The sequence below is a fragment of the Cucurbita maxima genome, unplaced genomic scaffold (genome assembly GCF_002738345.1).
Source record: "Cucurbita maxima cultivar Rimu unplaced genomic scaffold, Cmax_1.0 Cma_Scf00017, whole genome shotgun sequence".
NCBI classification, from domain to species: domain Eukaryota; kingdom Viridiplantae; phylum Streptophyta; class Magnoliopsida; order Cucurbitales; family Cucurbitaceae; genus Cucurbita; species Cucurbita maxima.
This window is the reverse complement of record NW_019272033.1, coordinates 2,883,499-2,909,188: the sequence shown is the minus strand read 5'-3', so window position 1 is coordinate 2,909,188 and position 25,690 is coordinate 2,883,499. Positions and strand designations below refer to the sequence as shown.

General features: G+C 34.7%; 1 protein-coding gene across 1 annotated transcript; it reads right to left on the bottom strand.

Moving 5' to 3' along the window:
* Window positions 1–54: 54 nt before the first annotated feature.
* Window positions 55–24,945, bottom strand: LOC111492089 (myosin-15). The gene is made up of 38 exons (XM_023141274.1): window positions 24,617–24,945; window positions 24,372–24,518; window positions 23,356–23,501; window positions 23,058–23,214; window positions 22,632–22,690; window positions 21,747–21,903; window positions 21,398–21,547; window positions 21,161–21,297; window positions 19,963–20,109; window positions 19,769–19,870; window positions 18,257–18,314; window positions 18,081–18,182; window positions 17,610–17,647; window positions 17,389–17,515; window positions 17,116–17,289; window positions 16,532–16,663; window positions 15,184–15,293; window positions 14,270–14,330; window positions 13,593–13,770; window positions 11,664–11,869; window positions 8,611–8,730; window positions 8,397–8,495; window positions 7,965–8,186; window positions 6,714–6,853; window positions 6,382–6,493; window positions 6,197–6,244; window positions 6,012–6,101; window positions 5,688–5,858; window positions 5,367–5,519; window positions 3,089–3,265; window positions 2,167–2,301; window positions 1,753–1,823; window positions 1,563–1,662; window positions 1,415–1,471; window positions 1,278–1,334; window positions 1,065–1,145; window positions 901–983; window positions 55–770 (listed from the first exon to the last, which is right to left on the bottom strand). Exons 1-38 carry the CDS (start codon window positions 24,734–24,736, stop codon window positions 647–649), a joined length of 4,548 nt encoding a protein of 1,515 aa, XP_022997042.1. The 5' UTR covers window positions 24,737–24,945; the 3' UTR covers window positions 55–646.
* Window positions 24,946–25,690: the final 745 nt, after the last annotated feature.

Here is a 25,690-nt window from a genome sequence, read left to right as displayed (position 1 = left end):
AATAAAAAAAATTATATATAAACCCGAAGAAAATATCAACCTTAGAAAAACTTATTAAAACTAAAGGAACATTTGAAAAAAAAGCGTTCAGAGGTTACACTGATTGAACATTTAGCAAATGTTCAAAATCTAACATTAGAACCTAACAATGTCTCAATCTGAAGCTTGGGAGGGTCATAGGTTTACATATATTTACATACCGTGCTGTTTTCAGCATCATAATACAACGAATGGATTCAAAGTGAAAACATTTACAAATTCAAAAAAATCAGTCAGCTGCACATCAATGGAATCCTTCCTAGCACTATCCATTTCCTACTTCTGTATAGTACCAGCTACTTAAATCGAATGAATGGAGAAAAGAGACCAGTCTCTTCATCTGCACAATGCTTGAGCGATGTTGGAAATCGGCTTTCCTTGCTTCTCAATCGACAAATCTCGACCTCAGATTCAAAGCATGCGTGACTCGAACAGATCTCACAGGCATAAGCAGTGAGGCTTTTGACGATATAACAAAAGATCATATCAAGTAGAGAAAAAGAAGATTTACTTGCGCTGTGTATTGAAACAATTAGTCGAACCCAGGTGGGTAAAGGATGAGATTCCGTCAGAATGATCGTTTGTTCGTGTGTGGTAAGCTAACTGACTACTTTTGCTGCTCGGTGAGGAATTGTGCACAGGTGTATTCGGACAGGAAACTGGGAAGTTCGATGTCTGAAGGTTCGATAGGGGGAAGAGCCATATCAATGTCTTCAGTAGAGAATGGGATGCTGCAATCAACATATAATGATTACAAGAATTATTAATGTAATATTAAGAGAAACAGGAAGAAACTAACTCCGTTCATAAAAAATCCAAGCTTTTAGGAGAGAAATGACTCAAATTTAGTAAGAAAGTTACCTTAGATCATCATCCAACAAAAATGAATTTGAGGTTAAGTTCTGATTGTCCTCGTTCAGAATTTCCCTCATTTGAGCAACCACCTAAAGCCATGCCATATCAATTACATAGTTCGCCAAGAAAGTAAATTCACCAAGAAACTACAAATGGGAGATAACACTTGCCTCGTTTGACACACTCTGAGTGCCGTATTTGTCATCCCAATACATAGTACTAATGCGGTAAATTTGTCTCACAGTCAATGCCTGCGTTCAGTACTCATACATAAGAAAACCCGAATTCCAATAGAAATGATTCCTTGAGATCGGACGATAAAAATAAAAATTTTGACGAGTCAATAAATAAGTGAGACAAACGAATAAGAGTAAAGACCATACAGGGCAAAGATCCTGTCTTATCTCTTCAAGTGATTTCTTTCTCTTCTGATGTATTACCTACATATAATGTAAAATGGCATTGAAATTAGCCTCAGTCCTACGACTAGAGAAAAAGGGAGTCCAGGAAGCATATATACCAGAAACCCGACAGATTGCCTTATATAGTTTAGTTCATGCCAAGAGGTCCCTGAATACTACAATTTCCATTCAAAAAATAAGTTCAGCGTTAAATTTCGGACGAGAAATTATCGTGTCAACCCAGACTATAATATATATATGTACTACCTCATCTGTTGCATTGCCAATCCACTTCTCTAGTTCAGCTAAACCAGATTTCACATACTCCCCATTTGAAAACGTGCAACATTCACGTCGTAGAAGAAGGCTTCAAAACAAAACAAACAAAGCCTCACATCCAAGTTTAATAAACAATTTGTCACAGCCTTGAAGGGGACCAAAAAATGAAATCACATACCTGTTAAAAAGAGAAATATTGATGAACGAGAACACCTGAGTGATCAATTTACGAATGAAGAAAGACGGCACCTGACAAAGAATTTTTCAAGTAAGAAAATTCATGACTAGTAAGTTCACATTTGTCCATCCCTTCACATAAAAGTTTAAATATTAAGTTGAATATTTGTTGTGTATTAACGCTAGAAACGAAACTGAAAAGGTCCTCAAAAGTAAGCATTTCAGGTTTATTTCAAAGACATACATGATTCACACGTGAAGTTTAGATCATTTGTACATTAGCATTCTATCCTTTTTTGGTTCGGTTGCTTGTTATCTTCACTTGTATTCTAGAACTTCTTCTAAGATAAAATGTTTGTTTCTAGTTTAAAAATAAAACAAATCAAACACCACGATGATTATTTCAAAGACATACATGATTCTCACGTAATTGACTCATCAAAGAATCCAAAAACTTTATTATGTTGTCCCATGGACTACTTGTAGATGGCTGAGGAACACCAGGCGATTTAGAGGACTTCCCAGCATGTACTCGTGCAGCTTTGGGCGCCTGACAAATAAACAAAAAATGTTATGTTATGCAATACCTTTGCCTAACGACTTTGAAAAATAAAATTCTAGAAATTAAAATAAACACAACGAGAATAAACGAGATGGAAACTATGCATTGGCTGTCCCCAAAGACGATATGTCAAAGAATATAGTGAATTTATATAAGAAAAGAAAAGAAAAGAAAAGAAACTGGGTCCATGTATTAAGACCGCAAAATATGCATGCAAAAAATACCATAAATATAGGATAAAGAAAAGAAAAACCAGAAGTAATTTTAAGCATTTAACAATCACTTTTGTGCTAGTAAGAAAAGTATTCATTTCAAATCTACTCTCAAAAACATTCCATGCAAACTTTTATTTCGGCATGAAAAAAAATTAAAAATGCAGACAATTAAAAACGTTGAATTGAGGGAAACGTACAAACAAATTGAACAAAATACAATTTGAGAGAACAAGTATACTTTTTCAGTGGCAAAGAGCACAAAGATAATCCAATTTATCTATGAATAGTGTTATAAAATATCATAAAATAAAACCAGCAAAAGCCAAGCAACCCATGAACCATTCTTGAAATAAATAAGATGATATGAACTCCAAATTAGCGCTTTTTAGTCAACATAAAACTCAACTCGTGTTTAAACTAGCTCCAAGTTCATATTTCACCAAGTGGGTTCATGATCCTAAAAAGGCTGGTGAGCTAGAGAAAGCCTTTTCTCGTTTATTCTTTCACTAGCCCGTAATGCAAAAATTATCATGTTTATCATTCAGGGACAGAGCAGTGACCTGAATACATGAGCTCAACAAAGGAGACAATTCTTTCTTCAAATTATCACGAATCATGCCAAATATCTTCTCCACACAAGCAGTTAATTGCTGTTTAAACAATATAGCCGGATATCTTGCTTCAAGATGAGAAATCCCATCTTCAAAAGTAATATATTTGAAGGGTGATTTTAGTCCCTGACATGGAAGAAAGCAAGATTCAGCTGAAAAAATATATATATATAACTTCCACCAAAGTTGAACAAGCAATTATAAGAGTGCTAGAAACTAACCACGTCAATTTATTAACCACTTGGCAAGAATCAATCAATCTCTCCACTGTTATTAAGTTAAATGTAAAATAACATCTACATAAAAGAGAATTACAGCACGTCCAAAAAAGAAAACAGACTTTCCAATCTCTTCTGTCTTCCTAGTTTACCTTCCAACTCAAACTTTAGTGATCATTTTACTTTGTTTGAGAGAAAGACAACAGAGTTAGCGATCATTTTAAGATGAAGTCAGAAATTCATTTTGAGTTGAGAGTCTTAAGCTTCGATTGATCATTAACAAGAAAGTTGCATTGAAGTCGAACATATTTTCTCAACATTCATTGTCCAAACTTTAAATGAAAGATTTTGGTAATAAATAGTTAGTTTTAACTTATTTCTCACCCAAGATAGGGCAATTTTAAACAAGATGCAATTATTTTAGAGGAAACAAACTTTTCATTAAAACAACAACAACAACAACAACAATAATAATAAAGCATGGGAAGACGAAGGGAAGATAAGGCAGGACTCAACTAGGTTGAGATGCTAAATTTAAGAAATGATTTGCACCATGAAAAAGTATGGAGACATGTGCACACCTAAACTAACATTTTTCTTCAAATATTACATCCCACGTAGGGCGAGGGATTCAAACTCTACCATTCAAACTCTACCATCGAACTAAGCTCATGTTTGCAACTCAACTATTATCTTGAGAACAAAACTTAAAAGCCGTCTCAATTAGACATCTAACCATACTAGCGAGGTAGTTTGCATTTTCCATAGATGAATTCTTTCAAGAAATCAAAAAAACATTTTACAACAACCAACTCAGGTTTTATGGGCAAGGAATATGGAATATTTTTTAGCATTTGAAACAAAGGGAAGAGGGATCTTCAAGGATAGCTTGAAGAAACATTTATGGACTAGAGTTTCCTTCATTGCCAATTTTTGAATGTAGATGATGAACATTTTAGTGTAATCCCAGTTGATCATATTCTGCAAACTTTAAACTTGGAAGTGTTGAAGGGTCACGACTACAAAACTTATTCCATAACTATGATTTTACTTTTTTCTCTTTTCAATGAATAACCGAACTTTCATTGAGAAAAAAAGAAAGAATACAAGATGGTTTAAACGTAGAGCCTACAAAAAATAAAGGAAGACAATTTACAAAAATTGCCTCCAATCAAGCAAAATGAAACCTAATGGATAATTATAAAAGGCTTAGTCACAGAAGCGCAAGGGACAAATAGAACCTAACCAAATCCCACAGCTTGCTCCAGACGTCTTCCACCCTCTAGAAAGTATATTGTTCCTTACTCTCAAACGCCCCGAAAACATGGCACACACATTAGCTTCCTACAAAAACCTTTGTTTCTCACCAAAAGGAGGAAAGAGAAGGAATTCCTCAAACATCACCCTACATCCCCTATATATCTTGCCAAGCCAAGACCCAACTCCTAAAAAAAGCAACTCCAGATAGTGTAGGCAAAATCACAACTCTATTGAATGCAATTAAGATCTTCAATCGTCCTCCTACGAAGGACACAACACAACAATCCCATTAGACAAGGAGGAATTTTAACCTTACACAAATAGACCAAGATAGAGTCAGCCAAGGGAGAAGGGTTAAAAACACAAAGAAAAAAGGATTTACACAAACCCTTCATAAGGACTAGGATTCTAGAGTTGAACATCCCTTTTCCCAGAAATACAGTGAAATTCCCCAAGCAAAGATAGAAGAACAATGACATTCAACATTCCCTATTGGACAAAGCTTAATGGAACCCCAATGAACGGGGAGGACAAAGGATGAGACTAGACAGAAACTACTGAATGATTCCTCATTGAGAACAATTGGAATAAACGAAGGAACAAAAAGTAGAGCATTCCATCCCCCAACCATTTATCTTTCCATCAAAAGATGTCTCTCCCATCCCAACCAAACAACTAATAAAAAGAGAAAAGAACAAAAACTCCTCGGCAATTACTTTCCAAGAACAAAAATAAGGCACACAGCTCACCTGAGAAATCCTGCTAGCTAAGCCAGTAGAACCTGCAGAACGCTGAGTAGCTGCGCTCAAAAATCCATTTGACTTTATATTTCTTTGCAGGAGGCATAGTAATGCAGAAGCGTTTGACAACCAATATGACAAGGCAATGTTCTCATCCCCAACCTGAGTTATTATAAAAAAATTTGAAGACTAAAAGTTAAAACTAGGATGCAAAGTAAAAAAATCAATTTGGAATAAATACAGGACACAGCTTAAGTACTTTCATCAAACTAATGTATTGTTAACACGAGGTAGTAAAGAGAGATGTCAAAGACTGAACAAGAGAATAACCTTGAGGGCATCATTTATTCGTTCAATTATGTAGTCAAAGATAACTGTTCGTTCTGATTCGAAGGCATGCCAGTTAAGAAGGCATTTGTAGATGATGCAAGCAGCCAGTGGCTTACCACCTTTAAACCCCAAATTTTCTTTAATACACCTAGAAAGGAGTTCATAGTTTTCCTGTAAAGGAAGTATACTCTTCATCATTCATGGAAAAAGTTCCACTATGTGTCGTTTAAAATGACTACCACTTATCACAAATATTTTTTCCCTGGATTTTCATGGATGGAATGTTTAAATTCAAAACTCGGTATTCAATGAACATGTAAAAACCTGGTGTCTCTCTACAGTTAATTTTGTTCGTCGTGATTCGGAAAGGCCTTGTGAAAATGGTGCAACCAGTTTTGTAGGTGTTGGTGACTCCTGTAAAGATGCTCCTTTTTTCAGAAGGATAACTCAGTAGAGTAATAAATCAGACCATTTAAAAAAGATATTTAGCTGTATATATATTATCTTACAAAGAGAGTTTTCCTGTCAGCATTAGGGATAAGCGCACCAGAAGATTTCTGTTTCACAGAAAAATCAATGATCATGCTAAGTCATGAAACAAAAGTCATATTATCAAATGAAAGAGCAGTATAGTTCATGGGAAAATAAAATTAGTATATGGGATTGTTCATGTATTATTCACAAAATGTCTTACCTCAGATAATGCCCTTACAAAATTGGGTCGGGTGCTCCTCGGAGTTGCACTTAAGGCTTTCTGCCGCAATACGTGATTCTCATCCTTTAAAACTGAGAGTTTTTCTTCGAGACTATATTTTAAAACAAGGGCAGAAAAAGAACTAAGGTGAGGTAGGAAAAGATGAATCAGAACAAATATTGGAGTGTAAGGAGCAAATTAGATACAAGTCCAAAAAGAACCTGCCATAAAATTGTTTGCAAAGCCAAAAACAACAAGGGGAGATGTCATTAAACTCAAGTGATACACAAATATAACTTTTAACATTTAACATTTTGATTCAAGAATAGCACCTTTTCACATTATGTTGCAGCTTAGTGCATTTCTGTTCAACCTCCTGCAACTTTTCAACAGTGTGGCTTCCATCCTTTTGTGCCTCAACAAGCTTAACCTCCAGAGCTGAGTTCTTTTTCTCCAGGGCATCCAAAGCACTCTGCGAGGATTTATGAACAACCAATTTGAAATTAACATTGGAAATCCACAAACACTCGAAAGAGTAAAATTATCCAATTTAAATGAGCAAAATGATCAAATAACTAAGTCTCAGCCATACCCCTCTATTTTTGTTGTTCATTTGGCTTCTAAGAATATGATTCCGCCCACTATAACCTTGTCTTTTGGTTCACATACACTGCTACTCTGACTCGTTTGCAATTAAACTTTGAAGTCCCACTTTTACCACTTCCGTTAGCTAACATGAAGGGCATAACTATACTATTCTGGTATCTTCAGGAAGTTCTATCAAATCCTATTTATGAGGCTGACCGACTGTTGATACTTGATATTCTGTTTTGTTCAAATTGTTCTTTAGCATTCAAGCCATACACCGGCAACATAGTCATTTATTAATTTTCTAAGTTCACAATAATTTAGACACAGCTTGTATGGAACTTTCCTTAAAATGATAAAAGTAATCAGAGACATTGGTTTATTGATTCTTGATCAGGATTTGATCAAAGATCTTTGTCTATACACTCACGATTAATCTATGATCTCACTCAATGAACGCCCCTCAACTATATTTGTAGGCTACCAACTTTGCGATTAGAAACCTAGGTATCCGGTTTATTTGTAAAGAATTGCAAAGATATGAAACATTTTAGTGTCCATATAGGCCAGTAACATTCGAATGAGGTTTGACCAGTTTCATGTTGGAATCAGGTTGACCATCATTACGGGTTAGTTCAATCTTAAATTAGACTTTGTCTTGGCCAAGTTTACAGATGGGTATCTAAAATGATCGGGTCATCCATGTTCTAATTAATATTTGTTAGATATTGTCAAATTTTATCAGTCCCACCCACCACTAGGAATCCTGTAGGGAGTATTTTCTATTGTAACAAAAGAACATTGAATTAATGCTTGGTTTGGAAATCACCCCTGCTCCAAAAATTGAACAACATGAATTTTTAACAGTTCAATCTTGATTGCAATTGGTGGAAATACCAAAAAGATGATATTACCAAGAATCATGACAGAAGAAAATAAATACAAAGAAACACAAACAGAACCATATTACCAGAAAGGTTAATTGCACAGCTCACCTTGAGGAAAGCATTTTCTTTCTTTAGTTCAACTACTGCTACAATTTCTCTTTCAAATGCATACTTCTCCTTTGCCAACAGATCCATTTGGTTTTGCAGAACAGCATTTTTGTTGCACTCATTGATTGCAGCAAATTTAGCTGCATCTAACTCCAGACTCAAAGATTCAAGCATCTTTTGCAATTTTAATATTTCGTTTGACTTAGCCTCTTCATTAGAAGCCTGCATATCAAAAAAAATAAAAATAAAAAATCCACAGTTATGAGAACCTTTGCATTAATCTAATTTCTGTGGTCTACATTGTGAACATAAACTTCTGAGATACATAACTAAACAAAAACAAATTTACATATACCTTTTTACAGACATTTTTATACTAAAAATGGAACTAAATTAAATAAGTGAACCAATGCCCAAGGTAACTAAAATTACCCGCAGTCTTTTCTCCAAATGCAACCGCCACGTAAGATCTTCCAACTGCTTCTCAAGTTTGTTCTTAGCTAAACGCAATGCTCCAGCTTCATTAGCTTCCTGCCAAAAAAGGTGAAGAAAAGGTGCAATGATGAAATTTAAGATATAAAATAACCTAAATCCTGTATTTCTCATAATACTTTTAACTTTCATCTGATACTTTCTGAATATTCACCTGTTTAAGTCTTCGAAGTTCCCTTTTTGCAAGCTTTTGCCTCCATCGACATTGTATTGAAATAATAGAAGCTTGGTGGCGATGGAAAACAGTACGAACCTTGAATGTCCTCCATTGAGCCTAAGATTTCATTACACAAAAAACAGACCATTTATAGTAGGGCCAAACTAAAAATAAGTGAGAACAACCTATTGTGTTCAATAAACATGACTAGTAGTATACATGCCGATCAAGATTTACAGTGCTAAGAACAAATTTAGCAAACTAAAAATAACAATAAATCTAGCAAACTAAAAATAACAATAAATCTAGCAAACCAAAAATAATAATAATGATACTGTTGCAAGTCTGAATTACCTTGCTGTTTTTCTCTTTTATAGGGAGAAAGGCTGAATAAATCTAAATCGATAGATAATTGAAATAAATCAATAGGTAACAAGATATGATAAATCTAAATAAATTTCAAGTCACTCGGTAACAATAAATCTAAATAATAATCTCAAGATACTAGATAACTAAATCTAAATAAATCCATTTGTGTGCAATATTGATTGCACAACTTTGAAAACGTGTCTTCAACATCAAGACATGACTCTAACGGTAGCTATGAAGACTCCAAATAAATTTGTCAACGGTAGCTATGAAGGCTCTGAATAAATTTGTCAACGGTAGCTATGAAGGCTCTGAATAAATTTGTCAACGGTAGCTATGAAGGCTCTGAATAAATTTGTCAACGGTAGCTATGAAGACTCTGAATAAATTAGCTATGAAGGCTCCAAATCAACTGTAGCTATAAAGGCTCCAAATCAATTTGTCAATGGTAGTTATGAAGGCTCCAAATAAATTTGTCAAACGGTAGCCATGAAAGCTCTGAATAAATTATCAGTGGTTATGGAGTTCTTTTGTCAACACATTCGTTAGTTGAAGTTGTGAGAGCACATAATTCATGCATACTATCCTCTTGGAGCACTTCCACAGGCGTTGCTCACCTGTCTCATGCTCACTCCTCTTGGAGTGCATAGCTCAGTTGGTAACTCTGCGGCAGTATGGGTGGACTCATAATTTACGGTAGTAGGCTTTCCGTAGTGACTTTTCTTAAAGTACCGTTCGATTCTTCCATCCAGAATTGGAGTCCAGCCTTGACGAATTTGGACATCTTAGTTTTATCGCCTTCTTTTCTTCCTCTAACGTCTTTGGTTCCCTCCATTATTGAATACTTCAAATCTGAATCTCGAAATTTGATGTCTTATAATGATGATTGAAAGAATGACTAGTCACAACGGAAAATTCTTCCTTGAACACGGGGGATTTGCATAATGGTGATGATTGAAGTGATGGTCTTGGTGGTTGAAGTGACCGTGGGCTTGTTTTGCTTGCAGCTGGATATGAGCTTGTGACTAATGGCTAGCCAAATATGGACTGACTTTGCTTGCGGCTGGACTTGCGGAAGTATTCTTGTGGAAGACAGAAGAAAGAAAGAAAGGAAAAAAAAAAAAAAAAAGGAAAAAGAGGAAAAAGGAAAATCGGCTGGTGGGCTGGAATTTCTGTTGGTTTGAAATTTCTAGTGGCTAAATTGCCGAGGTGATTATTGGGCTTGTGGGGATTTCACAAATGCCATGGCTTGTGGTGGTTATTGGAAAATGCAGTGGCTTACGCTTGCAATGGCTTGTGGTGGGTTTGCTTTTAGGCTGATGGAAAGCCTGCAGAACAATAGATGGTTTTTCGGGCTTGCAGTGGCTTGCGGTGGGCTGAGGTAGTATGAACTAGATCCAAATCATAGGTTTTTTTTTTTTTTTTTCCTCACAATCTGAATGAAAATTGGACGATGATGGCAATGAAAGACTCTGAATGAAACTTATCACGATGGATAATCAACTGCTGTGAAGGCTTTACCAATTGAGTTAGGGTCTGGTTTTAGGTTCTGATACAATGTTGCAAATCAGAATTAGCTGAGCTAATTCACTTAGAGAAATACTGTCTCTTTTATACTATAAAAGAGGGAACTAAATCTAATCAATCATAACAAGATAAGATAAATCAAAATAAATCTCTAAATAATAATCACTAGATACTAGGTCATTAAATCTACATAAATCCAACAAAATAAATTGTCAACTACTTTCCTTATTTAATATGGGATTACAAATATCTTTCGACAGATACAAATAAAAATTCACTTTTAATAAATTGAACATGTTAAAATCACATGTCCAACGGATGCAATCAAAGTCGATGGATTGAGGCACAAAGAGGTAAAAAAAGCAAGAAGTAAAAATCTTTCACTTTCGTCACAAAAATTAATATCTACTACTATCTATTTACTTCCATCAAGATTGCGTTGGAGTTGGAATCAGATGATAGGACAACTCCATTTGTAGGCTTTATACCATAGGTTAAAGTGGACACCAATCTAATCCCCCCCTTGTTCCCGTCTGTTAATCATATTTTCTTCCTCGTACAAGGATTTTTAACTTTTCATTGAAAACATGGCTTTTGAAAATCCCAATCCCACAGGCCATAGCTTTGCCAAATCAGATGGCGAAGTTTGCACATGCAAGCAGCTTCTGCCACTTGCATCAACACACATACTAGCATGGCATAAAAATAAATGGTACGTGAAACCCCTTCCCACCTGATAAGGTTTTGACTCATAAGTCATATGTGCGGTGTGCCAATGAAAAGAACAATATATAACACTCAATCAGTACAAAGTGGTGGTCTTCGTTGGTTGACTTCTTAAAGGAACCATCTATTTTTTGTTTTCTAAAACAAAAGGTTTGTTTTTTTTGGTCAAAACATGCTGTTTTCTAGAACTTATTCTCCCTAGCATTGTTTTCACTGATACCTTTTTTCCCCAGAGCAACTGGGAAAACTGTGTTCGTAAACAATAATTTCATGTATTTTAGAAGGGACTATCAGTTTTTACCATTTAAAACAGCTAAATTAAAAAGTTCCCAAAAATTATTCTGTGGAAGCGCCCACACAGCCCATCAGAGTAACCTGGGAGGGGAATACAGATAGCATTGATTAGCAGTAAAGGTCATTTTATTTACCTGAATTAATATCGCAGCTTTATTTCTTCTATCATGCAAAAACCTTTTGCGAGTTGTAAAACCACGAATACTGGACTGTACGGTTAGAGTAGCTTTATAGAGCTCCAAATAAGTATTCCTGGAGAACCACCTGCGAATATATTTCTGTATCGTAGTGGCAGCAGCACTTTGTCGTTTCGCAACATAAAACTTTCGGGCAAGGCATCCTACAAATAAAATTAATCATCACTAAACCATCATAGCAATAATACGTTTGCAAGTAAGAACATAAAAATGAAATAGTAACCAGCTTAAAAAAACAATACATATAGTGCAATCATCCAACTATTGCCAAGTTGCCTATAAACCCCCATGACCTACACATATCATCCATGATCCCATCACTGCCATTTTAGTAGCTTATTTGGTGCTGATGGTAACTTACAAGATATTGTAGATACAGTAGCTAATTTTAAAATATCCAAGGATGCAGATTATTGCCCCTTTCTGTAAATAGACATTAAGTGTGATATCCCACATTGGTTGGGGAGGAGAATGAAACATCTATTATAAGGGTGTGGAAACCTTTCCCTAGCAGACGCGTTTTAAAGCCTTAATGGGAAGCCCGAAAGGGAAAGCCCAAAGAGGACAATATCTACTAGCGGTGGACTTGGATGTTACAAATGGTATCAGAGCCAGACACTAGGCAATATGCCAGTGAGGAGGCTGTTCCTCAAAGGGGGTAGACACAAGGCGGTGTGCCAGTAAGAACACTGGGCCTCGAAGAGGGGAGAATTTGGTGGGGGTCCTACATTGATTGGAGAAAGGAACGAGTGGCAGCGAGGACGCTGGGCCTTGAAGGGAAGGGGGGGTCGATTGTGATATCCCACATTAGTTGGGGAGGAGAACGAAACACCCTTTATAAGGGTGTGGAAACCTTTCCCTAGCAGACGCGTTTTAAAGCCTTGGAAGCCCGAAAGGGAAAGCCCAAAGAAGATAATATCAGTTAGCAATGGGCTTGGACTGTTACACTAAGCAATTAATATTAAAATGAAATTACAGTAGAACTGATAAACTAAGTGGGATCTGTAACTAATCAACCAGTGCCTACATTACAAATGGTTAAACAAATTTAATGAACGTGTCACATGGGGCAACCAACAAACTTTTCATGGAGCTATTCTACATTTCAATTTGAAAACACGTGAACTTTACTCACTTATATCATTTTCATGCCAATCAACCTGAAGTTGCAACAAAATTAAAATTTAAAAGCAAGATTTGTCACACAAATGAATTTTAATGAATAGATCAAAATTTAAAATTATCTGACAAGTTATACATTAAGAAGTAGGGGTTAATGGTAAAACCCCATATGAAGCGCTTCTAAAGTTTCCGACCTCACAAGTGCTAATACTTTTCTTTCTTTCCCAAACATAATCTCTTCTCCTCTTTACTCTCTCAAGTATGGTATGGTGACCTTTATGGTGGTTTTAGTTTATTAAATTAACGTTCTTAACAAGCAAAAAAGATATCAAGATTGATAACAGCAGCAGATGTCCAAACAAATAAGAAAAAACAAAAAGGCTACCCATTAACCAGAAGTTATGGAAGTAACAAAAGGAATGGGCATGGCTGGAGACCAGATTTCAGTGACTATATGAATTTATAAAATATCTATGGGGCCCGCTGGCATCAAATACAATGACAGGTAATTGTTACGTGCTGAATACATGGTAAAGTCAACTTATTTGAATGATGTAATGAGTAATCCATGCAAAACAATTATTAAAAAAAAAAAAAAGCCATTCAACTCCATGAATGCAACTCTCTTAAACTTGACATGAACATGCTCACAATCACAAACATATGAATAGGATAGAGAAGCCCAACCAAGCATATGACCTCCAAAGAATGAATAAATTAGAAAATGAAAACAAGTGCAATGACCTCTGCAATATGCTTGAAGTGAAATTGCAGTAGAACGCATTAATAAAAAATCCTTGCGCGCATGGTATGTTTGTAACCGGCGTTGTATACACTTCGCAGCATTATCCAATACTTCAGCTCTTCGAGCATCCAGAATGCCAATTTGACCAGCCCTAAGAAATATTTTGGTCCTACCTAACTACAATATAATAATAATTTTAAGAATCGGCAAACATTTCAACAGCTGCATGTTTGTTTAAACTAAAAAATTCAGGAAAGTCACATGTATGAATACAACGATCAAAAGCACAATATATAACACAGAAATATCACGATATAGCATAATAATGTTTTTTTTGGTTAAATTACAAATTTAGTCAATAAACTTTCAGAATGACATCCAATAGGATCCTAAACTTTAGGAGTGTAATAGATTCCTAAATTGTCAATTCAAATTTTGTGTCCAATAGGGTAATGGATTTTAATAAATATTATTAGGCACAACCCTAAAAATTTAGAAACTTAACTTGTAATTAATTTAATCTTTCTTCAGATTACTTCCCTGAACAAATCTCAACTTTCAACTTCTCTAAATTATTCCTTGATGTATCACATATACGCATTCATACCATATTCACTTACTCATTCGACCATTCAATAAAGGAAATGACTACAAGAACACTCATATGGCAACTTACCTGGAAATTTTTTAGCTTCAACTTTTGTAGAATTTTTTCTGTTATCAACCTTTCATCGTAGCTACAAAAACAAAAGTTGCACCAAACTTAACAAAAAAAAAAAGACTGAATATTCAAGGACACCAACATATCAAAAGTTTTTGTTTCTAACTAGTGTCATAACTTTCAATTATGTAACTAATAGGTTCATGAAATTTTAAGACACAACTAAAAGTTCAAGGATTTGTTAGGCACAAAATTGATTGAAAAGTTAGGGACACACCTTTCAAAATTCAAGAACCTATTATACACAATCTCCCTTATCACTCCCTAACTTTTCCCACTAACTCATCTTTCCCTCAACAACATATCACTCTCCTTTTCCATTTTTTCTCTCTAAAATTATTCCTTCAATAAATTTTCTTTCCGTATCTTTACTTCATCTTTCTCTCTATTTCTCTCTCCAACTTTTCTCTTTATAAAATTTTCCCCCTCCTTCTAACCAAACTTTTTTCTCTAACATGTCTTGTTCTCTAAATTTACTCTCTAAAATTTCTTTTTAACACTGCGCTCACTCTCTCTAACTAATCCAAGTATAACACACCTCTTGCTCCCCACTCTCTCTCTAGCTAATCTCTATATAACACATCTCTCACCCTCTAAGTCTCTAACTTTCCTCGCTAAACATAACCTCCCTTTGTAGCTTTTCATTTCTGCTCTATATCTAGTTACCGTTCTAAATTTTATCTTTTGTCCTTATAACTTGAACTAAAATTGATTATTATCCAAAAATAAAAATAAAATCAGTCATCAAACATGTACGATTCTTTTGTTCTTTTACAAATGGAAAACCAAAAACTATTACCAGTTATCAAAGAGGACCTAAATGTATCAAAAAAGTGTATCAAAATAAAGTAGATAAAAATAAAACAAACCTTCCATCCAATAAATCAGGAGCCAACAAACCAAAACGGTCAATAAACTCTGTATAAGTTCTTCTGGAGGGATAACCTGCAAGACTTATTCGAACAGCTTCCAAAACACCCTTCAATCAAACAAGTGAAGAAAAATTACATCATATCCTAATATTTATTAAAACAAGGACTACATGATATCGTTGCATTTAACCCAAGTAACAAATTGCATGCAAGTATAGCAGACAAAAACAAAGTCAACATATGAAGAAAACAACCCATAGAACCAAGACATCAATATTCAAGTCTACATCATATAAGTTTCTTAATTGTTATCACAACTCACGATCTTCACTATTTCTATCTTTGTAGCCACAACTAGAAATTTATCTCAGAAAGATATTGTTACAGTGTCTCCGGAACAACTGCACAAGGTCACCATACCAAAAAAAAAAAAAAAAAACAGCCCACAGAAAAGCGGAGGAAGCCCTGAACTAACTAAAAAAGGGGCTCAACTCTAACAAAATAAAACCTATATCATAATTACAAAAGAGACTTAACAAACATCCATATGGAGGCATTACACCGAGCCCCTACCAAATCTCCTCATTGGATCTCTCAATCTTCCTAAAAATCTAATNATTCCTCTCTAGCCAAATGCTTAAAAAAAAAAAAAAAAAAAAAAAAAAAAAATCTTGCTTGCCACAGCACATGCCCTTTCTCACAAAAGGGCAAATACAAGAGAACCTTCTCAATCATGGGATACAATCTCTTCTCCAAGCTAGATGTAAACCAAAAGCTCTCTCTAAAGTGTTTTTAAACTATTTTGTCTTTATCATGACCAAAAGTGTTTTCTAATCTTTTAGTGGTCTTGGTTTGGGTGGATTTCATATGCACGCCCCGTTTATTTATTGAAGTTCAAAAAAGAAAAGGGATCTCCAATGCAACTGCACCTTTGCCACCATTTTACCCATGCAAACTTTTTACCGTTAATATGAGTTTGGGTTAATACAGTGAAGAAAAAGACTCCAATGCAAATCCTTGTAGACTATAAACCTGAGATATACTAGCTCAATCCTAAAACACTTGATGTATTCCTTATGATCGAAATAAAAAGTGGACTTAACTTGCATCTTAGAACACCTACAAAAACCTGACTATTAGAATACAGATATAAGGTAAAAAACATATAGAGTTTAAACAGATAAAAAATAAAATCCCATTTTAACGTACATAGGAAACTAAAATCAACCTCACCAAGTAAACAGCCAATAGTTTACAAAAATGCCACTCAAGTAAACACAGGAAGTTCAATCATGTATTTATCTGTATGTTGAAAAGGGAAATATATCAATTTCTAGCAACTGACCCCACAACGTAATTGATGCAGAATGCTTGGGTTCTCAAACTTCTGGGGCTTATTAAGAGAATTTGGCTTCACACAGCGTACATAATGGGGCTCAGTAGAATTCAGTGTCTCCATAAGTGCTTGAAGTTGTTGCTGTTAGCACCGCAATTTGAAAAATGTAGATCAGAACATTAGACGGCAAAAAAACCATATAATAGCAAATATAGCCTTGCAGTGAGCATCACTCTTCAAATGAAAAGGTTCATCCAAGTACTATTACTCAAAGAAAAAGCCGCCAAACACTATGGCACTCTAGTTATAGCTTTACTTGTATTAGTATGAAAGGACGTAAAGCATGGCTTACATGCAAAAATCCATTCTCATCCTGTCTTCTACTTGGGCAAATAGTAACATTATTGAATAACTCCAAAAAACACAAAAGGCTATTGTCCAAATGGCTTGTAACATTTTTCCTCGAATAACTCTAAATCTTTTCCTATATATTACCTCCAAATTATCAATAGCAAAGCTTCAACCTACCAACACTATGAACACTAAGAATTAGTACATGGTATATAAATTGAAAAAACTTTTCAAAGTCTCACCTTAAATCTTGAGGCTACAGAAGAAAATTTATACGATGATCTTGAAGATTCCTCTGGAACGGAAGAGAAAAGGCCAGCAACAAAAGTGCATCTAGAAGAAGCCAATAGACTGCAATGCTCTACCACAACATAATCACGATTTTTATCTAAAAAGGTATCTGTATGATAAGTGACCTACAGGAAGGGGAAAAAGGCAGAAACCTCATCAAAATGAAGTAAATAGTATTTACATCAAACAATAAGATCAAATATTTACATCATAATACTACACACCTTTCCAGCATAATGGGAAAGAGTGAAATCTGTTTCTGAAAATTTTGTTCTTTCCAACCTTGGGTGAGTATGAAAGTTCTGAAATAATTTGGTTGAGAATGTTTCATGAGTTGATCTTGGAAACAGACTGCATGAAAAGGAAAACGAGGATAAGGATAAAGTGCAGCAGAATGATTTATAGCTAACTTGCACCAATTGGTAAGGAATAACTCAAACAGTACCAAGCCTCATCCAGCAAACCAATGATCCCAATAGGTTTCTGCNAAAGACAAAAAAAAAAAAAAAAAAAAAAAAAAAAAAAAAAAAAAAAAAAAAAAAAAACAATGAAGACAGTTAAAGGGAAATATGTGCAACGGAAAGGTTTTCTAAACTAAAAATATGGATTTCAATCAACATGAAAATTAGCCACTAATTTGGCAATAAATACCAGAAGTGCAATAAGCAATCGACGATCATGAAAATGAGGATAAGATATAGAAGTCAAGAACACCTATCATTCTTAATTTCACTCTTTACAACCCGACTATGCGCACAATTTCCGTCCCCAACCAAATAGAATTCATACAGTTAAACTCCAAATAATTATTTTTTTTTTATTTCTCCTAATATTTTTTTTTTTTTTTTTTTTGAACTATAATAACCTAGATATCAGCCAATGAAAAAATAGGCTTCAAAGGAAACCAGGGGAAAACCTTCTCAATCAAATCCAACACATCCTGATTGTCGATGAATTCAATGTAGCTCCAATTTATTTCCTCTTTGCTATACTCTTCCTGCTCCATCTTAAACACATGCTGAAACAAGTGGAAAAGTTTAAATTCTAGTTCATCATCAGCGTAATGTAAAAAACAATTACAAAGCTGCAGACCTCATTAAAATGTTGCTGAAGCTTTTCATTCGCAAAATTGATGCAAAACTGCTCAAAACTATACAAAATGAATGTGTTATGAATAACAATGAATAACAATGATGGTATTTGATTCAAATCAAAAAGATCAACTGTGATCACAAAAACAGTTCATTTTGAGTTGTTAAGCTGGGTAGGTATTTGATTCAAACTGTTAGAAGACCAGAAAAATACTTTTCTAAGCTAAAAGGATGCATGAGGAATATACAATTAAAACGAAAAAAGAAGCAGTGTAGAGTACTTTATAGCTGATCAACAGTCAAGTTTCAGTTATAAGGGTGGGAACCATGCAAGACATAAAAATTTCTTCAAAAGAAGCAGTGTAGAGTACTTTATAGCTGATCAACAGTCAAGTTTCAGTTATAAGGGTGGGAACCATGCAAGACATAAAAATTCCTTCAAGCATCAAGATCTCATGCTGGAAAGAAACTCAAAGCACCATATAGAAACATCCTATTAAGTTCTTGAACAGAAGTAAAAGCAACTTCCATCAATTGTTAGAAATACTGAAATACAAAGACCTACTATGTCTACTTTCGCCTCTTCAAAAAAAATATATACACTTTTTGAAAAACACGCTGATAACTTCCCATCGAGACCCAAGATACAATCATGTATCTATTACCATCAGCAAGTATATAAAGATATGTACTTCGGTGTGCACTATAAATAAACTTAAAGATCTATACTTAAAAATAAAGCCAGCAGCCCCAACAAGAAAATCTTTGAATATAAGCAAAAAAAAAAAGTTACACTAGGCTACATAAAATGCTCAGGTACAAATTAATCACAATAACCTGAGGCAAATAAGCTTAAGTTTCCAACTCAAAATGGCATATATAAGTCCCACAATACCAAATATTTTGTCATAGAGAATTTAACATTTAATACCAATCTCCTCTCTCTTAATGTGTAGTTTGGCTCTTGATTAATAAAAGCTATTCTCAGTTTTTTATAAAAAAAAAGAATGCATATTAGTTCCATGTTTAGAACCACAGATTGCAGGATTGCTTCACTTCATCCAAGATTTCATAAAGTCTACGTTGCTTCAATTCATCCAAGATTTCCTAAAGTCTACTGATTCAAAATATTTCACACCATTTTTCACTTACTACATCATGCTATACAAATTGAGATCTTAATCAAGAAGTTCCCCATCAAAACAGATGCCAGTACCAAAATATATTACAATTATTGAAGGTATTTGGAAAAAAAAAAGAAGACAAAAGTAAACAAGTAAAGAGGAGAGAATATAGCTAGTTAAACAAAAAAACTCTCAACATTAAAATGCCAAAAAATTATAAACTTAAAAAACAAATGAAATGAGCTTTAATGAGAATTTATAAAGTTCAAAACAAATGAACTTTTTTATTTCACATTCAATGCACCATGAAATGAGTATTTTCAAATAAATCACAAGGCTGATGGTGTAACTCAAAATGTAAGGAAATAAGGTTAAGGGTAAGGAACTACCTATTGTCCTTAAAGCATTCAAAACCATAAATGTCCAATAACCCAATTTGAAATTGAGAATTTGGATCTTGTCCGACAGATCGGTTGATCTTATCAACAAGCCTGAAACAAATGCCAATACATGAAAAGCATGTGATTTCATCATAATTTGAGTAAAAAGTCAATAAAAATTGAAGTTGCAGTAACTATCACACCAATCAAACAGACGAGCGTAAACAGTCTTTGCCAATGCATCTCGACTAGCAACGGCACCTTCACAATCTAGCGCTTTGACAATAATTCCTTCATGAGTATGAATTGAACGAGTACAAAGGGCTGAGACCAAGAGGTTGGAATTACACCTAATTGTGAGAATGCATATTTAGCAATCCGAAAAGCAAGTACATCAAGAAGGAAAGTGAACATCAATAACAATGAATTAGTCATTCATATTATCATAAAATTCCTAAAAGAAGCAATAGATTGTAGTAAAAAATTCACTGATGCAAGTCCTAAAAGTGATTGGAGAAACACATGTAACACAATCATCCAAATTAATCACAACTATCAAACATTAATCATCAATTAAGCTAAAATGAAGTTACAAAAATTGAAGGGCCTAGAGGCTGGGCAGAATTTTGGGCAAGCTAAAGGCTAATGGGTTGCAATGGCAATAACTAAGAGAGTGTTGATGCTTGGGAAGAAGCAAACTCAACTGCTCTAGGAATTGGGAAATGGAAGGGTAGTAGGCTTGTGAAGTAGCAAACCAAAGAGATTTCCCAATTTTAGAACTTAAGTCCCACACCATGATCTATCTAATGCATTTTTTGAGAATAGCATAGACCTTTTGAGAACTCATCTATGAGAAGGATTATGGAGGTACATGTGGGAGAACAGTTGTTTGAAGGAGTATGGAAAAAGAAAGAGTTGCTTGAGGTTGGAATAATGTTGAGTGCATTGATACATGCCTGCTGTCATGGTTTCTCTTTGGCTAAATGACTGAGTCTAGTTTCTAATCTTTCAAGATTGTATCAAATAGGTCCAATTTTATGTCTAAAAGATCAATTAGTGTTGACATCCCAAAACTGATAATTTAGTGTCTTATAGATCTATGAACTTTCAATTTAGTCCTTGACCTACTCAAAAAAAATTTAAATTAACAAATCTATTATATACAAAATTAAAAGCAAGGTTTTTATTAGACACAAAATTCAATTTAATAAGAACAAGGTTTTATAAACCTTGCTTTTATATACAAAGTTAAAAGTCCTTGACACAAACCTTGCCTTTATATACAAAATTAAAAGCAAGGTTTCTATAAAAGATAGGCAAAAATAACTAACAATTGAATTTAAAATATTGTAATAAGGTAGAGTGTGATAAGTATTTTCCAAGCTTCCCACAATCACCTACATGAGAAGATTAGAAGCCACCCCTAAATGAAAGGTAGACTTTTCATCCTTCAAGACGGAAGAGTCGTGTTCTTTTCCAGGCAAAAACTCAATGTTCCCCAAATGCAAAATTGCAGCCAAGGTACGAAAGATAGCTTCCTGACAAGATGATAGAACCAGAATACAATAAGAGCTTGTGCCTTGTATAATCTACCGTGAAAAGACAAGGAAAACTCATACTGCTATATTCCTTTCAAACCTGATCCTCATGGCTGATACCAACTATATCCATTGCCCTCCTTGTCCTAATATACTCCTCAGCATTGCTCACTCCATCTAATTCATAGGTCTTGCTTTGATTTAAGTATCGAAAATGACTTGGGTGGTCTAACTTGTACTTCTCTGCATCCTAGACATGAATACACAGAATATATATACATTTACGGAGAGCACGCTAAACATCAAAAAGCATGATATATTGTCAATACGATATTTATATTAAGAAAACAAGCATAATAGCACAGACATTAGAGAAGAAAACATAAAAAGATAGACAATGCTAAACAACAGAATGATAAGAGATACAAGGAATACGGGAAAGGTATTACCCTGCCAGATGCACATAGCTGATAAAAACAATGATAGTTCCTCTCAGGGTTCGTAATTTGCACAACACGAGAACGTTCTAGAAGATAAGTTCTAATTGCAGCACCCGATATTCTACCATTCGTATCAAACTGAATTTCAACAAACTTCCCAAAACGACTGCGATCAAAAGAGAACAAAACAATTATTTAAGTAAAAACAACTTGGCTTGAATTAAATTAACACATCAGCAAATAGCATCAAAACAGTACAGTCAGACTAACAAGAATTGCACATAAAGCCTCTAATTATTCACATTATCCATGTATTGGAACTATTCTGTTCACTAAGATTGGGAGCTATACCATATGCTTTTTCCAAATAACTTCAGATAAGTAAATGTCCCCATCATTCAAAATTATATAGTTTTTATCCAGAGTAAGCCTTCAAGCAGGTTTTCCCCAAATAGAAGCAATCAACAAAAACAAGCACCGGGGCAGTGAAGGTATTGCATTGACAAGTTATAAGAAAAAGTAATAGATATAACCTAAGATAGGCAACAAAACTATGATATACAAAAAAAAAAAAGAACAAAATACACAATAGCAGCAAAGTACTTAGTGATCTGGCCTTTAGCAACATTGCATTCCTATTCATGTGTGCATGAAATTAAAGAGAATAAAACAGTACATCTCTTCGACAACAAATAAACAGTAGGTGATGGAGAAAATCTAACAGGGTTTCAAGATTTAGGAGGCCTGTTGTGACAGACTAGTATGATGTAGTAGGTTAAAGATTCACAACCAGCAGAGTCTGCTTCAGAATGGTATAGCATAAATGATACTCGGACCAATGATGGTTGGAGAAAAAGTAAATAATAAGAACAAGTTCAAGAAAAGATTTTCCACCTTGAATTATCGTTTCTAACTGTCCTTGCATTACCAAATGCTTCCAGCAAAGGATTTGACTGCATGGGGCAAAAATTGAACGCGTTGAAACCATGAGGAAAGCCAGAACTAACAGAGTATTATTACTATGATTTGATGAGGAAAGCAGACTTAATAAAGTACAAATACATCAACACCTAGAATTTAAACGTAAATGTGCAATTTATAATTTTGGAATGAAAAATAAAATGATGCAAAATCAGACTTACTACGTCCATCCAAAACCTATTTGATATTTAACATATCTTCTTCGCAACAAAAATCACCGGTAAGCTAAATAAAATTCACCTCCAGAACAAATAAAAATAGTAAGATTATTGTGATTACATATAAATCTTTGCCAAAATGGAACAATATGGAATTGGACTGACAGACAGGGACCCTTACTTCAAGAACTTGTTGCTCAACAGTTCTGTCATTGCCAGACGCTCGACCTCCAACAAATGTAAGATACTGCATAATCAATTTTGTTGTCTCGGTTTTCCCTGCACCACTCTCTCCACTGACCAATATTGACTGGCTTCGACCCTCACTAATCATTGCTCTGAAAAAATGAAAGAAAATAATTGAGGGCTTCATAATGCTCCATCATGTGAAAATGGTTGATGATGCATTAGAAACTGCAAAACACACACACATATAATCCGGGTATCAATTAAATTGATTTCCCTACAACTTGACCTACCTATAGGATGCATCAGCAACTGCAAAAACATGGGGGCTCAGTTCCCCAAAAGGTGCTCCCTTGTACTGCTCCATCATGTGAACATTGTATAGATGGGGAAGCTTTGTGAATGGATTAACAGCAATCAAAATGCTACCTGTGTATGTCTAACAGAAACAAAAGACAAAAAATATATATTATATATTATGTATATATTAATTCACAAAAGGTTTTACAATGATGCCAAAATATATTAACTTAAACAAGGCATCTGAAAAACTACAATGGCAGATTAGAGTAATTTGTCCAGAGTAGATTCTTCCATGATTGTGGATTGAACTTGAACAGTGATGACGTTGTAAACACTACAAGTAGCAAATATTTAAAAAATAGAAAAAAATAACTCTTTCACTTTTAGGCTTTCCTACTCTTTTAGCATAAACCTTGCCCTATAAGCCAAGATAAAGCCGAGCATGACATGTAAGAATATGGCCCCAAATAACGTTGAAGGTAATTCTAACAAAACCGAAAGAAGATTCAAGTAGAAAGCTCTATATTTCAAAATTTAGAATAATAGTTGGAGTACAATCACATTGTGATAGAAATAGAAACAGAGCTATATAAATGAATTTTCAAAAGTAAATTGGGAATCCAACATTTATCAAAGATATAAGTATTTCAATAGTCATGTCCGATGACATCTTAGCAAATAAAAGTCGTGCTTGTCAAACTCAAGCACTAACATCATTCCGCGGATCGAAGAGATGCTAACTCTGTGGTCTTAAGTCATTAAATCAAAACAGAAATCACACTCACATGCCAGACAGGGGACTACTGAGAAGAAAATACTCAAAGAACCTTCAAACCCAATCTCTTATGTGACTATTACTCCTTGTGATAAAAGAACTAGGAAGTTAACTTATCGTGAATAAATTATAGCTAAATATACATTTAACCATAATTAATATCCTAAAGACAAAACTCATACTAACAGCTGATTAATCTACCTATCAAAGTACTGCTTAACAACATCTTACATATATGTCATTGAGAGAATATCTTCTTCGAAGATTATAAAGCACCCCAGGCTCATTCAAATAGGTCAACTTCGTCATATCATCCACCCCTCCATGCTCGTCCTCATCCGCATCCCTCGGAAAAAGCTTCTCAGGAAGAGCCAAGACCTACAGTTAACAAAACAAAAAATACAATAAGAACATCATTTCCTACCGCTTCAAAAATCTGAAAAGTCGCACAATAAAAGGATGTGGAAGGAAATCACCTTCTTTCCAGTAATAGTTGCAACTCGAGCTTGTTTACCGCCGAACTCGATGACTTCACCAGCCACCCAAGCAGAATCTCTGTCTTCCACCCAAACCTTAGAGCCCTTGCGTAGGCTCATTTTTCCGGTTGCTAAAGTGGAAACGCAAGCAGAAAGAATGCAAAATCAAAAGGTTTGGAAGAAATCAAATTTGAAATTGAAACCCTAAGAACAGAGAAGAGAGAAGAAGATAGAGAGACAGGCAGAGAAAAAACGAAGTTGCAGAGGCATTGTTTGGGTTCCCGCTCTAACAGGTGTAGACTTGAGTCTCTCAAAAAAGAAACCCCAGAAAAAAATTGAAATGTTAAACTGAGCAAGATATTTATAGCGTTACCGACACGTCACCCCCCTTTTTTTTTCTTTTTCATTTTTATTTTATTTTTAACCGCCGTTTCACTTAACGGCTCGCTTTATCCTCCATTTCTCCCACTATTTTTACGTTGAAAAGATTTACTTTCTTTAATTACTTCAAAACGACTCAGTTGAATGCCACCACGCGCCACCAGGGAGCGTCTTCCCCGCCAAACTGATTTTTATGTAAAGTAGATTTTGAATTTTTGAATTTTTGAATTTTTGAATTTCTGAAATAATTCTATTTGTACTTTTTCAACCTACCACCCGTTAAGCATCTGTCTCATTCTCAACCATGTCTCGCCCAATTATTGTGGGCATACAAATTTAGGGTTTAGTGTTTAGCCTTTTGGTTTTAGGCCAAAGCCAAAACATCTTTCGTATAATATAATTAATATCTTTGAGTTGTGATGTGACGTCTTGAATTGTGACGATGACAATATTACAAGTTGCAAACACATCGTAGTAATTTATCAATGGCAGTTATTTGTAGTCATCGATGCTACTGATAAAAGAGAGGTATAAAGCAGTGATGGCGTACAGCTCTGTAACACGAGCACATTTTTTTCATTTGCAAACTTCATAACTATTTCGTTAAACCAAAGGGTTCTTATTCCGAAACTAGGGGCCAACAGCATTCCCTTAGAGCCTCGATCATCGTTTGCTACGTAAACACAACAGTTA

What these genes read in the sequence shown, in the direction of transcription:
- LOC111492089 (XM_023141274.1), bottom strand. Translation starts at nt 24,736, where the DNA reads ATGAGCCTACGCAAGGGCTCTAAGGTTTGGGTGGAAGACAGAGATTCT. An exon ending in GAATGCTTTAAGGACAATAG is followed by an intron (nt 18,315 to 19,768) that starts GTAGTTCCTTAC and finishes CATTTTGTATAG; the next exon opens with TTTTGAGCAGTTTTGCATCA. An exon ending in TAGCTAGCAGGATTTCTCAG is followed by an intron (nt 3,266 to 5,366) that starts GTGAGCTGTGTG and finishes CTTCCATGTCAG; the next exon opens with GGACTAAAATCACCCTTCAA.